Below are 18,320 nucleotides of genomic sequence, written 5' to 3'. Positions count from 1 at the left end.
CATGGATCCAGTACACACCTTTCCTCCTGGAAACGTGTCTTGGTTATAACTGGATTCCCTTAGTGACCCATTACACCATCCTAGGGCGTTTGGTGCTGTTCACCATACATCTTGGGTGAGATTATACTTAAGAGACAGAGGTCTCCCAAAGAAAGTCTCTGTGCTCCATGTTCCAGTGGCAGATATCTTGGGGTGGGAAGGCAGATCTGAATAGGTTGGTGGAAGCACATCAAATGTTTGAGCAGTGTGAACATACTGCTATGGCATTGTGCACACAACTTGCCTGAATACACACCCACAGGCATACATTCACTTCTCTTGTGCTCCATGGCCAACATGAAATAGAAAGTGAGAGAGTGGTTCATGTAGAGGGTCTGTCTAAGATAGCACTGAGGTTAAAGATGCTGACATGTGGACAAACTCATATTTTATCACCTCTATACACAAATACTGCCCCAACAATCCTGCCACCATAGGCAGTAGCCTAATATGCTTGCCATGCACAGATCAGACCATATGCATAAATCACTAGTACCTTCACAGTTATCTGGATTCCAGTAGGAGGTGTCAATGCATGATAACCTTCTCCTATGGAAAGTTCTAGGGGAGGTTAGGATCAATCTTGTTGCCAATGATGAGGTGGCCCTCGACTAAGCTAAATGGTCTAAATGCAGACAGCGAATGTTTCTTGATCAAGCAAGTCAGACCCTTCTCTTAAGGCCTCGAGGAGTATTCCAACATAGCAGCTACTTGTGTATGTGCCAATAAAAGTGTGCATCCAGGATAGTAACATCCACAATATTGCAAAAGTAAGCATATAAAGATATGCATTGACTTACCACTCTTTCACCATATATATGCACCTTAATTATATATCTATGTATATATCTCTTCAAGGTGAGTAAAGGCGGGGTTAAGAAATTTAAATCTTTACTTGCCTACATATACTTACCTTCATGATATTGTATAAGTCGATATTTATCTATGATATTTTTGTATGGCCATATTTGTTTACTGAATATTCTAATATACTACCCCGTGAAAGATGTCCTCCATCCCATGGCCTACTAAAGATTTTTCTTCTGTCTATGGATGTGCTAAAATGCAGATTTTTCTTCCTCAAACTTTGCAAGGACTGTAAATTAATTGTAAATTGGGGGAAATCACCCTGGAAAAAGTAGATTTTGCCAGAAATTCACCTTAGCATACTCCCACTTTGTGTCAGAGAAGACAATGGCAAAAAAAGGTTTTGGCTGAATAAATGTTCCACAAGAATTTTATTTGAAAGAAATTTCACCAACAGGCTAACTTCTGCAAAGCTCAAAGAAATTTGCAACCTTTACAAAGGGCAAATCATCTCAACTTTATAAAATGTTGCAAATGAAATTATTATTTTTTCCACTCATACCTGAATCAGTATTGCCTGGTGTATGAAACTGGATTAATATTTGTGTGGGTAACTACTCACAAACTTGAGCTCAACCCCTGTTAGGTATGGCACAGAGCAAACAGGCTTAACTTTGAGAATGTGTAAGTTATTTCGGTAGTACCAAAATAGTAATAAAGTTGAAATGTAAAAAAATAAAAATCTCAAACAGAATTACAAAAATAGGGTACAATGTAATAGAAAAAAACAGTGCAAAAATGACAAAAACCAATAAGCAGAATTGGAGATATGAATTTGGTTACCGACTTCATCTAAAGGCATACAGAAAGATTTGGATAGGTCACCTCACCAACTATTTATCATGACATGCTTCATCATTGGTGGATTCTCCACACCAGGTTAGTTGAATACCACCCTGATGGACTCAACCATTAATTGGAAATTCAAATAAATTGTGCTGGAAATATTAGTGTTAAAAATATCTCAGATTATACCTATCAGGTATCACTTTTAATGGTACCCTGGATATGATTAAAATGATTTTTAATCGTGGATGTAGGATGAATTATGTTTCACCCATCCACCCATATCTATCCAACATGTTTCCACCTTACTCTCTCCCAGTACTTGTCTTCAGCTTTCGTCAGGGCTGTATTCAATTAATGTCCCTGCCTAATGTTCACTCATCCCATGCATCCGTATAAGGAATGCATGAATTAAACCTACTTGTTTGTAATTGCTACCCTGATATTGCATTTGTTGTGTGCCCTGGACAAGATGAGGGGTCCACCCTGTAGTCACATACTTGTCAAGGGTTAGGAGCCGCCATGCACCTCCTGTTCCTGACCAGGTTTTGACCAGGGTGTCAAGCAGAGGCCAACACTAGGGTACAATTCAAGTCCAGTTGCAACCGGTCAGCTAGGCAGTTGCAGGAAATGCCTTCTATAGCTTTTGTATGCCGGTAGCTTGAACGGGAGGTCAGTCGACTGACCCTTACAGTCAATGTCTTTGTCCTGGACACAACAAAAGAGCATGTCCAATTCCCCAGGGCTCTTCTCAGGTCATGGACAGCAGGTTCAGTCCTCCTCTGATCTTCCTCAGATCCAGAAGTGTTCTGACGTGGGTGCTTGGAGACATATCTGGAGAATGCCATATGTATGCCTGGAATGGGCTAGTGGGTGGTATTGACCCCTGTGCATACCCTAACCATAATAGTTCATGCGGCCAACCTTCCCACTTTGGTCATTTTCAAGAGGGAGTAAGACTTAAGTCAGCCACACTAAACTAAGGCTCTGAGGGCTGGGGGTGTTGGCGGGGAGTGTACTGTGGCAAACCTAGTATCCTTCCACACCCAATAATAAAATCCAGTAGTGGGTGGTAACCGTAATCTAAATAAACCCAGAGACAGAAGTCTGGTAGGATAAAGCAGAGATATCCAGCAACCAGACAGTGGATACACAAGAACTGCAATGGTATCCTGTTTCTGCCCCTTGAAGTGTGCCCACCTGTTATATGTAAAACACCACCAGACTTGTCAAGGAGGATGTGACACTCCAGCAGGATTTGACTCTTAAATGTCAAAAAGATGCCCACTGTGATTGGTGCCTGCCTAGCTCCAGGAGACAAAGGAAGCACCCTGCCCAGGTATCAGCTAACATTTGCCTGTGACAAGGTATGCCTCTTCCAGTGTGCCCCAAGTGCTCTATGTAAAAGCACAGCAGACCTGCCATGCAGGATTTGACATTGAAGCAGGATTTGACAGTGTAATGTCAAATAGGATGATCACAGCTCGACCCTGCATATTCTGTCAGGTTTGGATTTTAATAATTTTGAAATGTTGTTTATGTATGTTCTCAGCTGCTTCCCAACCAAAATTACCATTACTTAATGTAGTCCAGCTTTTTCCTGCGTAAAAGGCAACATTGCTAGATTTCAAACAGCTTTATGGGCTTTTTCACTGTAAGGACATGTTCAACATTAAATTCTTGCATGTCCTACTTTTAAATACCATGCATCCACCTTACGGGGTGCGTTACGAGGGATTAGACTTACATAAGAGTGACTCATAAATATTTAAAAGGAAGAAAGTATGTGGCACAATCAATGCTACAGTCCACTATTGACATTTAACTTAAGGGCTCTGGGTACACTTTGCAGTAAATACTAGGGACTTATAGGTAAGTTACATCTGCCAGTTAGGGGTAAGATAATTTCACCACGTTGAAGGACGGAGCACAGGTATTTTAACACTGGTTAGCAGGGGTAAAGTGCACATAGCTCTACAGCCAGCAGAAATATAGGTTCCACAAAAGGCGAGAAATTGGGGGTGATCCTGCAGAAAGGGCACATTTCCTTCACTAGGGACTCAACATGTATAATATTTCAACCTTTACATGCATTTGGTCCAACATGGAAATGGATTTGATGTAGCCATTTTAATTCTGATGGTTATTTGTCTGCAGTGCGACAGCGTGTAGGAACTAGGCAGTCCTTTTCTCACCTCAATGTCTGTGATAATGAATGGCTCTAAACATTTTGCTTTCCCCACAGATGATGATTATAATGGGAGCAATTTGTGCCCTTGTGGTGGTGGTGATAATAGGTGAGTATTGGTCTTCCTTGTACGGGGAGGGAGGAGGTAAGACACAAACATACAGCCACTCTCACTGTGGGGCAAAGGGAGCTCTGGGTGAAAGAAATAACCCCTCCCCCCGCCCCCGGGTTGACTTTGGTTGTCCTATTGTGGGTCTGAGAGAGAGATCTGGTGTGACTGTGATAATGAATGTGTGATGGAGGAGAGTCTGTGGTGACAGAGATAGCCCCCACCCAATATGGGACAGAGTGAAGGAGCTCTTTGGTGAGACAATACATACCGCCATCTTTGATTTGAGCCATAGGGAGCTGGAGGATGAGAGCGCCAGGTAATTTGAGCAAGGGAGAGAGGATCTTAGGTGAGCATGATAGTCAATGTGGGATGGAGGGAAATGTGGGTCAGCAGAGATGGTCATCCCCCTAATGTGGGACAGATGGAGGTAGTGAAACTCATGCAGACAGTCACCATGAGTGAAAGCCAGAGGGACCTCTGGGGTGAGAAAAATGATAGAGGTTGCCACCCTCCTCACACAAATCCCTTCTTGTATGAGACAGAGGAAGCTTTTGGGGTAAGAGGTGTAGAGACCAAGGGAACAGAGGGAGTTCTGGGGTAATAGAGACCAAGACCTCCCCCAGTATTACGAGACAGAGGGAAATCTGTCACAAGTGACAGAGACTGTCCCCACTGGCATTGGACAGAGGACCCTCTGCTGTGAGAGTAGGTTTGGACCCAGGCCGCTATTTCACCCCTCTGTATTTAAAGGTTTTAGGCAGATGCCGGTAACGATGTAATACCGGCAATAGATGTGCCAGAATTTTTAATGCCTTATATTCTCTACTTGGGGATGACATAGCAGTCACTGGACTTTCCTGAATGCAATATGTATGTATTAAGATTGCGGAGTCATGGAACGTTTATAGGGGTGTCAGGAGATTCAAAGGAGGGAATATATCTTCGAGTTACAGGAGATTTGCCATTATTTTAAAGATTTTAAGTGCCAGTGATGGAATGGAACCCACGAGCATAGGTTCAAAGGTGGCAGCTTTCCCCCAGACCCCATCTCTAGTTATCCTGAGCTGCCTAAGCTTTTACATACTTTGAAAGGCCCCTGCTGTCCCAGTTCATCATATTATCTTCATTAAATTACTCAAACTGCTTTGCAACTTAAATACCAGCAGCTCTACTCGTCTGTGTCTCTGAGTATGGCTAGAAATGGGAGGCGAATGAGTACACATGTCTGTGTCAACTACAGTGGCAGATTAAACATGGCGCAGTGTCAATTTATGGTTAAACTGGTACATCAAGTATTGTCAGTAAACTAAGGTGGCAACCCTGTGTGAGAGTGATGGAGGCCACCCAGCTCGGATGGGTCGGTGGGTCTCTGCGACTAGAGGGATAGAGGCACTCCCCTCTAGTGTGGGGCTGGGGAAGCTGTGGGGTGAAGGGGATAGAGCCGGCCACCAGTGCCATGGCAAAGACAGATCTCTAGGATGAGAGCGATGAGGCCATCCACTCCAGCATATGGGGGGCAGCGGAAGCTTTGGCCCGAGAGGGGAAGAGACAGCCACCTCGTGCATGAGAAAAGGGGTTGTCTAGAATGAGAAGGGTGAGACAGCCTCCTCCACAGTAGGACATGAGAGGCTCCCTCTCCTTGCAACTGAGAGACAGAGGCCCAGGGCGAGGGTGACTGAAATAGCTAGATGCCTCTTCCATTGCAGGAAGGGCGCTCTTTGGAACGGCCAATTAATTATATAAACAAGCTATGCACTATTTGTCAATTTCTGTAGAGATTACTCATGATTCTTCTCTCTGTTTTTTGTCTTCCACCTACAACCTGCAGTATACTTTTTCACTTGAGTCCCTTCCGGAGCACTTCTTCTGTTGATACAATGTCCTACCCTCTTTTGTCTGACGTCACTTCCCGTCCAGCAATACACACCTTCCTTCTTGTATCCTCGTGTCGCTGTTAACCTGCCGCACCTTCTCATAGAATACATTGTCATTGTTTCTCTGTGTTAATCCCTCGACCCCTCTATTTCATGGGAGTGCCTAGGCAGCCCAATAGTGTATGCGCATGTGCAACTCGGCAGTCATTCAATGTGTAAATATTTGGCACAAGCAAAACCCTATCTGGCTACAACCGGTGCGGGGAACACCAAAATGGCAGAGTTCTTTGAGTGCAACGATGGGGACAAGCAATACAGAGAAAGTCGCCATCTTCAGTGCAGTGCCTCCATGACGAAACTACGGGAATCCGCCCACACAAGTACTGTTGTCTGATGTATATGTAACCTGACTGACCGCGCGTCGGCGACTCCGCCCATGTACATAGTCCATATAACACGCCAGTGCTTCCAGACAAGCAAAGTGAATGTCCCAAGAAATGCGTCATTCCAGGCGCTGAATCTATAAATCCCTTATGCAGGATGCAATTAATAAATATATCCTTCCTACAAATTGGCTACTCTCCATTAATTGATGTTCACACAGATGTTGCAAAGCTTCAGATTTGCAGAAATATTGCTGCGATAACATTGATGCAATGTAATACACAAACTCAAGCATGCTGGTGTGAGCGTGTCTGGCCTTATTTGGTCTCTGGTAATTTATTTATAAGGGGATGCGTTAGAGGTTCGATGGACCTTTTGACTACACTTAGAGTGATTCCACCATGTACACAATCTTTACTCATACTCTAACCAGCAAACAATATATCATGTTCAACAAATCAGAAACTTTGAGTCAGTAATCATCACGCACCATGACCCATGTGGCCATGAATAACCACACCTTTTAGTAAAGTTAGAGAGTTTATTTCCCTATAGTAACAATGCTAATATCACGTATATTAATCTCAAGACCAGATGATAGACATAAACAAACAACACAGGCTGACCAAAGCGGTGGAAGAATCTCAATTAAACCAGAGCATTAATCATTAATCATTCAAGAGTTACCGTACAGATTAATAGCAACAATAACTGAACAGTAGAGATGGCATACATCTAGACTCCACAGGTGAACAAAATAGATTCTTTGTTAACATTTGTTAACATAAGGCTAACTAACTAACCCTCCAATTTGAATGGCATGTTTGGGCTACATGCAAAAGTAAATTGTAGTCAAACTTAATTTGGAAAACATCTAACTAGAGCTCTACCAAAATAGCCGTTGGTACCTAAAAGAAAGAACAAAAATCTATAACAGAAACATTAGCATTTCATATATCTCTCCTGAAAGGATCAGCAAACTGTGATTTATTCATCCGTCAGGTCAGCAAAGGACAGTAAAAGGCATTGGTTCAGCCACGGTTGGGCTCTAAGTTAATTGAACCAACTTAGAAAGGACATCAAGCTAAGAAACAGCATCAATAGCAATTATGCTAGGCTAAAGTAAGGAAGAGAACACCAGGAACTTCTGTGCTTCTCGCACAGGGCTCGAACAAGAGTAACTTACTTCTCCAACGCAGTCGGTGTTGAACTAAAAATCCATAAAGTATTTTCTACCGTTGCCATTGGTTAGAATATCGTGTGTTCACATTAGAATCAATAAATATTTATTTTTAAATCTATGATATAACTAGACAGTCTTTCACACATCGATGATTGGCACCTCTTCTCCTGTTCCCATCATCAGTTTCGTCAAGTAACTTTTTAGTTGCAATCATAGCTCCAGTCAGTGAAGTCTTTGTTAAAGCCTAGGAACATCAGGGTCTCATGCACAATAAATACAAATGTGTCTTTGGTTAGGACACAGTATTACAGCTTATGGTTGTCATATTCTCACATAAGAAAGTTTAAGACATCAACTTGTTTCACATTGCAAGTTTACAAATCTATTTGGTCAGCTCTGCATGAACAATGAACAAGTGTTAATTCTCTGCTTTCACAAAAAACATTTACGAACATTTATTTAGGCCATGAAGCTTAACATGAGGCTCTGTCGACTAGGCCCAAAATTTCTTAATTATTCAATACCTAATATTCAATCAAATACATAGCATTAATATATTAGTATGATCCACTAATACATTTTATTCTACATGTGCACATAATTTAAAATATAAATGTTAATCTTTATTAATGTCGTACACGTTAGGGTAGACACTCAATTGGGCACATTTTCAAAGACACACTATTTTCTCTATGTTAGCCGAATTCAAGTAAATTATTAGCTATTAATCAATGCAAATATTTTAGTAACAAATTCAGCTTTCACAATGGTGCTTTAACCAGAGGTATTATTATGTCTGCAATATGTTGTTAACCCTTGCAGTAAGAATCCTGTGATGTGTGGTCCTTTGCCCAAGGACCGGAGACGAGGAGATGTAAGGCATGGACGACCAGACACTAGACCTCATCAAGCCACTACCAGGCAGATTAATCGTGGCTTTCAGTATCATTAACCTCCATCCATGTGTCACCATGGCTCGAAGGGGAGTGCCAGATACCTGTCATTTCTTCATGTAGCAATTAACAAGGTGACAATGCAGCGAGTCACTACTAAGTACTACCAACATATTGTGGGGGATACAGGACACTGGGTGGGGACTTTGGTTTTCCAGAAAGGTAAACATCATTTCTCTGCTCACAGACATGGATCCACACCTGTTGCCATATACCCATATCTCCCAGGCAAGACTTTAAGACTTAGCCAACAGGTATGTGAACCTGAGTGGGATTTAGGATGGGCTGATCCCACATCTGCTTGCATGACATAGTTCTTGTGTCCCTGGTAACTGAACATCCACCCCTGAGTAGGTGTAGAACATTTAGGGGCATATTATAATCAAGGAAGGAGGAGGTGTGTGTCCCTTCCCAGGATGCTTTGGGGAGAAGGATTGTTGCCTCCTTAATGTGGATGAGCCAGAGAGAGTGAGATGCAGTGCAAATATCTACAGACCCAAAAAATAAATCTTAAGAGAACTTTGGCAGGGCCAAGATTTACTATTCCCACTCCAAAGTAAGCAAACGTAGGGAAAGCGTTAGACTTTGAAAGGCTCAGATGTACTATTCCCACTTGTAAATCTACATAAAAAATATTGTGAAATATATTTTACCAAATATATGAAAAATATACATGATTACAAAATAAAATTACATCATCAACATTAACAATCAATATTATAAATAGAAAGAAAAAAAATATTTACCAAATACAAACTTTATATATATATATATATATATAATATATATATATATATATATATATAAAATTCAGCAAAAGTATTCACTGCACTCCATGAAGTTTCAATAGTGCCTATTTATTGATGCCAGTATAACAATCACCAACGCGTTTCAACTCCACAAGGAGGAATCGCTATTTGAAAATATATCTAAATATGTTGATCACTATATTGCCCCATTAGTCTCCTCTCTTAGCTCATATATCAAAGACACAGGTGACTTTTTACGAATAATAGACAATATTCATTGGCAATCGGGATACAAATTGGTAACAGTGGATGCAGTGTCATTATATACATCGATTAGACATGAAGTTGGATTAAATGCATTGAAATTCTTCCTAAGACAAAGAAAAATTGAAGAGAAAAGCCACTCAGAAATGTTAGTGGAGATGGTGGAGTTATGCCTAACCAACAATATCTTCCTATTTAACAAAAACATTTACAAGCAAGTGCGTGGCACGGCCATGGGAATCTCCCTCTCTCCAAGTTATGCAAATCTAACTTTGGGATGGTGGGAGAGAGAAATAGCATGGCAGGATGGATATTCAGAACATCTGGACAAGGTAGTATTATGGCTACGCTATATAGATGATCTATTTTTGATTTGGAATGGCACCAAGGAGGAGTTTGCGAGGTACTTCAAAATCCTGAATGAAAATCATTATGGTCTGAGTTTCACTTATAACATCAATGAAAAACAAATAGATTTTTTGGATATAAAAGTGTATATAGACAATAATCAAATTAATACAACTGTATTCAGGAAAGCGACCTCCACCAACAGTGTCCTACATGGGAGTAGCTTCCACCCGAAAGCCTTGATAAAGAGCATCCCATTTGGCGAATTCCTAAGAATGAGAAGGAACTGTTCAAATGATAAAGAAATGGAAAATCAATTCAATATGGTACGTAAACGTTTCCTGCGCCATGGATATCTAAGAACCAATATTGATCTTAGTGAAAAGAGGGCTAAGAAGATGTCTCGACAGGAAACTCTATTGAATAAGGATGCAAAAAGACAAAAATCAAGGAGGAAACTTGCCCCCGCCTAATTCTCACTGTCAGCAAAGAAAGCAAAGCAATAGAATCCATATTCAGAAAACACTGGAAGATACTGAGAAGTGATAGAGATCTGGCAAAAAGAATAGGAGGAATTCCACAAATATCCTATAGGAAATCACGCTCATTACAAGACATATTGGTAAGAAGTCACTATGAAGCACCAACTACAAGAAACTGGCTGAAGAATGAGACAATAGGCTTTCATAAATGTAATAAATGCAAAGTGTGTCAAATTGCAAGAAACACCAAAACTTACACTGATTACAATGGCAAGACCACAAACATATTACAAAAAATCACCTGTGATAGCCAATATGTAGTCTACATGCTGGAATGTGAGTGTGGCCTGAGATATATTGGCAGTACGATCTGTCCATTAAAGAAAAGGATCTTAGAACACACTAGAGCCATTACCAATAAAGATATGAGCTACACAATGGCCAAACACTTTGCAAATTCACACACTAATGATTGGAGATCATTACAATTCATAGGAATAGCACAAATGAAAAGAAATGAGAGAGGAGGAGATAGAATTCGAAAACTTAGACAAATGGAGAGTAAAATCATCATTCAGCTACGCACTAAGATGCCTTATGGATTGAACATGGACGAAGAATTACATGTACATTTGTGATTCTGCCAAATGGTCCAAACAGGTGACAACAATGGCATCTATATGGACTAGCCACTGACAAAACACCACGAGATATGACATCCTAGTCAAACAATGACAGGTATCACATTAGAAAAAATAGATATCTGTCCACTTAGGACTGTGAGAGAGAAAGAAATGTAATACATAATAGATATGTTATGATATCTCTCTAGGTCACTAATAATATAATGATATGTCTCAGTTAGAAGAGCTTGCACTCCAGAGTGATACTATATTTGAACATTTATATGAGAAATTGTAGAATTGTTATAATGAAATTCGTGTTACCTATATATAGCTCGCTTGTGCAACATAATATACCAAAAGATCAGTGGCATACACAAAAAAGTATCATATCATGCTATTAATTAGAAACTGAATGAAATGACATATTAGAGGAGAGAACTTGCAAATAAGCATTATGTTATATTATGAGGAAGGCTTTATATATATTCTTTATTGGCATCAATTTATTATGGTTACATGCACCTTTATATTATATTATTTTTAGTTTATGTATTTTAGTAAATGTATTTAAGATTAGAAAAAAATATATAAATGTTTTTCAATTTGAAAACTACACTTTCCAGAATGCATTGTAAATAAAGAAGCACTATGGGGTATAAATAGCAAAAGGGAAAAGGGACTCACTCACTGTGAACAAGACTCCTTGTGGAGTTGAAACGTGTTGGTGGTTGTTATACTGGCATCAATAAATAGGCACTATTGAAACTTCATGGAGTGCAGTGAATACTTTTGCTGAATTGTATTCTTCGAGACTGGTCCTCTCCATCACTGGCACCGGCAGTGGAGTGCACCACCCAGCAACCTTTAGACCATTATTGTCTTGAAGAATATATATATATATATAAATTGTACAGATCCAGAGTATCAGGGCACAGGTCGTAGTGGTCTGTGTCGGGTCCCGGAAACACAAATAGTTCCATAGCTCGCATCAAGGACGCCACAGACACCACCAGAATGCAAATACATGCTTTATTCACCCAAAATAATCCATACCAACGCTTTTCGGCTGTAGCCTTGATCACAGTAGCTCACCACAGGAACTGACATGCTAATGACATACAATAGTAATAAAAACACTGGACAAAAGTGTACAAATGCTTACAGCATTGGAGGCAGCCACCATATTTGCATAGAGAACCCATTATGAAATTGAAGCATATGAGCAAACTTATGCTGCAATAAACGTAGCCTAAAATAGGCTCAAATCACAGGCCATAAGCATCAAGTGGTAATGGCTGGTTACCTGCTCAGCCAAATAAGTGCAAGTTGTACCATATATTTATTAATGCACAGCATAACTCATGCACCGGTCATACATGAAGATATATGAGACTACATTAGAACAATGAATTGTCATGCAAGGACTATATCATTTCCGTGAATCTTGTCAAAGTTTGCAGGGGTCTATAATGTTAACGGCGACAGGGTACAGTGCTATGCAGTGTTCAGCTGTCTTCCAAACCATATACTGCAAAAATCTCCATGTGTGAGAAAAACGAAACATATACTTATTAAAACATACATAGTACTGATTCAAAACTTAAAAGACTTATATGGCATATATACAACACCATCCAATGCCTTAAATAAGTGAACTGACATTTCTTCTCTAGAATTAAGCTCTATTGGTGCTAAAGTTTCAAAGTCCAAAATTCAACATGATTCCAGTACACGAAGCTTGTGTTCCTTGTCACCCCCTATTATATATGGGGTGATAGCATCAATCACAACAAATTTCAACATTCCACCATTAGGTCTCTGTTACAAAACATGTCTAAATACATTGCTTATTTTCTGAGACTATTTGTTATTGTCCTGTCTGCTTACATTAAAGACACCACACACTTCTTTACACTCACTGAAAGCATTCTTTGGGAGGAGGAATACATACTACTAACCGTGGATGTGGGTAGTCTTTACACTGGTACTAAACATGAGGTGGGCATACAGGCTGTAAGACATTTTCTCAGAGCATGTTCCATCTAATTAACAAGTCAACACAGAGATGTTGGTTGATATGATTTTTTATTGCTTCACCAACAACCTCTTTATATTCAGCAACCAGATGTAGAAACAACTGCAGGGCACTGCCACTGCTATGGGCACTAGTTTTGCCCCCAACTATGCACATTTATTCATTGGCCAGTGGGAGGAACAGGTGTCCATGTAGGTGGAGGAATATGATGAACATGTAGAAATGTGGATCCAGAATATAGATGACATATTTGTCATCTGGTGGGGTGATGCTGACTCCGCATCTGAGTTTGTCAATACTCTCAACAATAACCCTCACAACATCCAACTTACACCACAGATTTGAAAGTTGAGCATTGCATTTTTGGATTTAGTTGTGGAAGTTAAGGTAAGACAGCTACACACTAGACTGTACTGCAAACCCAGTGCTAGCACCAGTTTGTTGAACTCTAGGAGGGCTCACCCTACTAGCTTGGTACAAAGCATGCCCTATGGGGTGCTCTTATGTGCTAAGCGTAATTGCAGTACAGTAGAGGATTTTGAGCATGCCAAACTGACCATGTGTGACAGATTCCAAGAAAGGGGATATAGCAACAAAGTTATCAATCAGGCAATCCGGAAGGTGGAAGGAGCCTATAGGACTGACTTGTTACATACTAGACTAGGGTCCAGGAAGACAGACTTAGCCACAACATGGTTATGGATACCAGCCTTAGTAGGAGAGAAGATAACATCAATGGGTTTTACTGCTGTATGCTGTGAAAAGCATGCACCAACAGTGCTAGTTGGAAGAGCTTAAATCTACCCATTAATAACAGAATACATTTTATCAGAGGTAACCACAACTGCAACAGTACCTACTGTGTGTACTGTCTTATCTGTCCATGTAACAAAATTTGCATAGGCAGTACCATTAACCGGGCCAAAAAAATGGATGCTTGAATACAAGCGTGCCATTAGATACAACAACTAATAATATCCCTTGGCCAGACACTTTCATGAATCACACTTTGGCAATGACAATCTGCTGAAATTTGTTGTGATTGATGCTATCATCCCAAGTATGAGAGGGGATGTCAGGGAACACAAGCTTTGTGTACTGGAATCATGTTCCATATTGGACTTTGAAACTTTAGCACCAATAGGGCTTAATTCTAGCAAGGAAATGTCAGTTCACTTATATTCGGCATTGAATGGTGTTGTATATTTGACATATAAGTCTTCTCAGTTTTGAATCAGTACTATCTATGTTTTAATAAGTATTTTTTATTTATTTTTTCCACACAGGGAGGCTTTTGCACTATACGTTTTGGCAGACAGCTGCACACTGTATAGCACTACACCCTGTTGCCGTTAACATTAAGGACACCTGCCCACTTGGGCAAGATTCACTGCAACGATATAGTCCTTGCATGACAATTCATTGTTCGGACGTAGTCTGATATATCTTCTTGTATGACAGGCGCATGACTTATAGTGTGCATGAATACATTTATGGTACAATTTGCACTTACTTGGCTGAGCAGGTATTACCACTTGGTGCTTTGGGCCTGTGTCCTGTGAATTACTATTGAATCTACATATCATCTTAGTGTTGGTCGTACCACAGCGGCGTGTAATTGTTATAAACAAGCATTTGTTGCACGTGTATACATTACAGTATTTCTCCTTAAGTTACACTCCATCGTTCAGTGGTTGCCATTGCTTTAGTGTTCTTCATTAATATAGTAATAGAGCTTGATCCTACATCACCCATAATTCACAGGGTTTGCTGTGAATACTACAGAAAGGGATTGCATACTGAACCGATTTAAGTGTGGGCACGGATCCCACTTGGGGTATTCTCACTTGACACTCACAATGTTGTCAACGGCGGTGCACATTGTATGCCAGTCTATTCATAACTGTGTATGACTAGCATTAAAAGATTTATTTTTTACGGGGCATGTATGGTATCTCAGTATGAAAGTTTGTGAATAATATGGAAAGTGTGACTTCGTACATACACTTCTTTTTTTGTTAATATCGATTTGTGATTTCAGTCTATTTTAGGCTAAGTTTATCGCTGCATCTGTTTGCTGATATGTTTCAATTTCCTGACGGGTTTACTATGCAACTATGGCAGCTGCCTTCAATGCTGAAAGCACTTGTACGCTTTTATCCATTGTTGGTTTTTATTACTATTGTATGTAAATAGCATGTCAGTTCCTTTGGTGAACTACCGTGATCAAGGCTATGGCCGAAACGTGTTGGTATGGATTATTTTGGGTGAATAATCCACATATTTGCATTCTGGTGGTGTCCGTGGCATCCTTGATGTTTGGATCCAGCTGTGCAATATATATATATATATATATATATACATATATATATATATATATATATAATATAATTAATTTACAAATTAATTTACAAAATCAATAATGTAAGTATCCAATTAGCAAGTACAATACTTACCATCTTCTTTACACTTGGCTATTAAATAATGTAAAAATAAAAATAGTTACAAAATTAATATTCGAATTAACAAATTAAAAAAGAAACTTAAAAAAAATAATTATAAATGTTTAAAAAAAACTGCCACACTATTCCCTTCCAAACACAACAGCCTGCTATTAGATGAATACATTCAAATTAAAAATCTTTAAATATGTCAGCAAATCAAAAACAAATATGCCAAAAAATGCCACCAATGTATCATTAAAATAACAATGAACTTATAACATAACACAAAAAGTTAATATATGATACTATAGGGAGTTTTGATAGAAAGTACCTGAAAAATAGTTTACTTACCTGCAGTATACTAGTCCACAATATTTTTGACATCACAATACTTTTAGTAAAATATATGTGTCAATCAATATTTTTGAAATGATTGTAAGGTCACACACCAACCAGACATTACAATACAGAAACTCTGATGGAAGAGGTGTGTGTGACAGATATGTGAGAGAGATACAGATCTCAACGTCACAACCCAGAAACTGTACTTTAGGAACAAAGTGTGCGAGGGAGAAGAAGCCTTCATATTTATTTTCTAAAAATCTAGAAATGTTTAAAAATAATATATTTTATGTGGTTTGAGGTGCTTTTGAGGTTATTTTTGGCAATGATATAAGAAACTTTAAAACGACTTTTCACATTTGGTGCAGACGTTCTTATTTGTCCTGCACACATTTTAAAAACGTCCTGCAGATTTTCACAGATGTTTTCCCAGATCTGGATCACATCTACCAAGGGTTCCCAAACTGAGCTAACTCTCTCTGTATTTCCCTATGGATTTCTGGCTTTGTAGGGTTTGGTTGTATTCCTAGTGGTATATTACATTGCCTAATGTTATTTCACACATTGTAAACTGTGAGGTTTTCCACATTATGGTGATATGCAGCTTAAACGTGCAGGAACGTGTGGAAGAGTGTTGTTTATGTTATGTTATGTTAGTCAGATTTGTAAAGCGCGTAGGTACCCAGAGGCATCCCAGTGCAGAAAAGATAAAGCGTTTTCCATCCACCTTCCAGTTGAAATAATGGAGATTAGTTAGTATAGAGCCAAGTTTTAAGCATCTTTCCAAATTTAATTTTGTCAGGTTCGGTTTTCAAATCTTTAGGCAAGGGGTTCCACAACTTGGATGACAAGTAGAAAAATGATTTTGCCCCCCGTATCTGGTCTTCTTTATGTTTGGAACCTTTAAAAGACCTATATTGGAGCACCTTAGAGTCCTGTTTGGGGTGTAGGGTATCAACAGCGACCTGATCAAGAGATTACCTCTCCCATTAGTTGTCTTATGAGTCAGGCATGGTGACTTGAATTTTACTCTCTTCTCTACAGGGAGCCAATGCAGAGCATCCTGGGCACTTTTGGCTGATCACCTTCTGGGAAGTTTAAAAATGGTCCTAGCCGCAGCATTTTGTGGCACTTGAAGCCTTATAAAAGCTGCTTTGGGTGCGCCCACATACAGGGAATTCCAATAGTCAAAGTGTGGCAAAGTAAGCAATTGTACCACAATTCTTCTCGAGATAGATGGTATTAAGTGTAATATTTTCTGTAGTGTTCTAAACGCTGTAAAGCAGGACCTAGGGCCTGATTACGAGTTTGGCGGTCCTGTGACTGCCATGTCAGAGGTCTGACCGCCAACAGTCTGGCGGAGTGGACCGCCATTTTATGAGACTGGCGGCATAGGAAAAAGGAGACCGCCAGCGGTTCGCCGCCTCCGCCATGCAGCACAGACCGCTGCAGTCTCTTGGAGGCATAAACAGGCTGACGGAAACCATGGTTCCACCGAACCCATTACGAGGTTGCACACTGCCACTGCGACGCCCGCAGTCCAACCACCATGCATCGTAAGGCGGAAACGAGCAGTATAAAGGGAGTCACTCACCTGCACATGGCAATACACGTCCAGAGCCGCCATGGAGCCATTCCTCAACGTCATGCTCGCAGAAAGATGACGAAATTAACGCCGACGTGGATGACAACAACCGTAAGTACTGACACCTAGCTGTCATTGTACTTTTTTTCATCTTGATCATGTTCGTATCACTAGCAAACACATCCTCTGGCATCGATGTCAAGGACAGCACCCAAACCTATCATTCATGACACACACACTCACAGACTGTAACCAGACACCCACACATTCACAACCCACACACTTCAGCCAGCACACACACACACACAGTGCATGCCAATAACACACATATATGCACAGCTACACAACTCTCGATCAGGGACACCGAAGGCCACACAACATACACACATACACCAACAACAACACGACTAATGCACATAAACAAAAACATTCCACACACTCACTCTCAATACTGGTCAGGGACTGCCCACACATTCAACACACATTTACATTAATCTGCCATAGCACACACACTACACCACCATCAAACTGCACTGCAATCCACACACACACATAGCATAGTGCAGTGTAGTGTGTGTTACTGGGTAAATATGTGTTTGGGGGTGCTGTGCGGATGTGGGATGTGTACCTTATGTGAGATGGAGTGGTGCCTATCCCATTGTTTGCTCTACTGTTGTTGTGTTCTGCGTTGTGGAGGGAAAGGATTGTGGCATGTGATGGGATGTGTTTTAAAGTGTGGTTGATGGGTGTGTTGTGTGTGTGTATGTGTGTCAGCTGTGTTGTTTTCAAATCTATCCAATGTGGTGTATTGTATTACAGTTGGGAGCGGCGACTGCCGTGGTTCTCGCCATCATTGGAAGACTGCCATGGCAATACCACCATGGCGATTTTCAAGTTGTAATAAATTTGGTGGATGGTTGGCAGCATGGCGGTACCAGTGATCAGACCTTTTCCCATCCTCTGGGTTCCTGGCGGAGTAGGGATTTTGGCTTACTTTTGTTGGGCTTGGCTGTGTAACTCGTAATACGACGGTCTGTATGACTGCCAACATGGCGGTCT

General features: G+C 40.3%; 2 protein-coding genes across 2 annotated transcripts in view; one reads left to right on the top strand and one right to left on the bottom strand.

The window, feature by feature from the left end:
- The window catches only part of LOC138303742 (vesicle-associated membrane protein 1-like), a 60,754-nt gene extending 54,317 nt beyond the window's left edge, over positions 1–6,437 (top strand). Inside the window, exons 4-5 of the mRNA XM_069243117.1 lie at positions 3,938–3,989; positions 5,821–6,437. Of these exons, the coding sequence (XP_069099218.1) occupies positions 3,938–3,989; positions 5,821–5,837 (69 nt within the window). The 3' untranslated portion in view covers positions 5,838–6,437. The remainder of the gene's footprint in view (positions 1–3,937; positions 3,990–5,820) is intronic.
- Positions 1–18,320, bottom strand: part of LOC138303741 (von Willebrand factor A domain-containing protein 1-like) — a 147,487-nt gene that overhangs the window by 5,641 nt on the left and 123,526 nt on the right. The gene's annotated exons all lie outside the window — the stretch shown is intronic.

The sequence above is a fragment of the Pleurodeles waltl genome, chromosome 7, assembly GCF_031143425.1.
Source record: "Pleurodeles waltl isolate 20211129_DDA chromosome 7, aPleWal1.hap1.20221129, whole genome shotgun sequence".
Lineage (NCBI taxonomy): Eukaryota > Metazoa > Chordata > Amphibia > Caudata > Salamandridae > Pleurodeles > Pleurodeles waltl.
The sequence above is the reverse complement of the archived record's forward strand: the minus strand, read 5'-3'. Positions and strand labels throughout refer to the sequence as shown.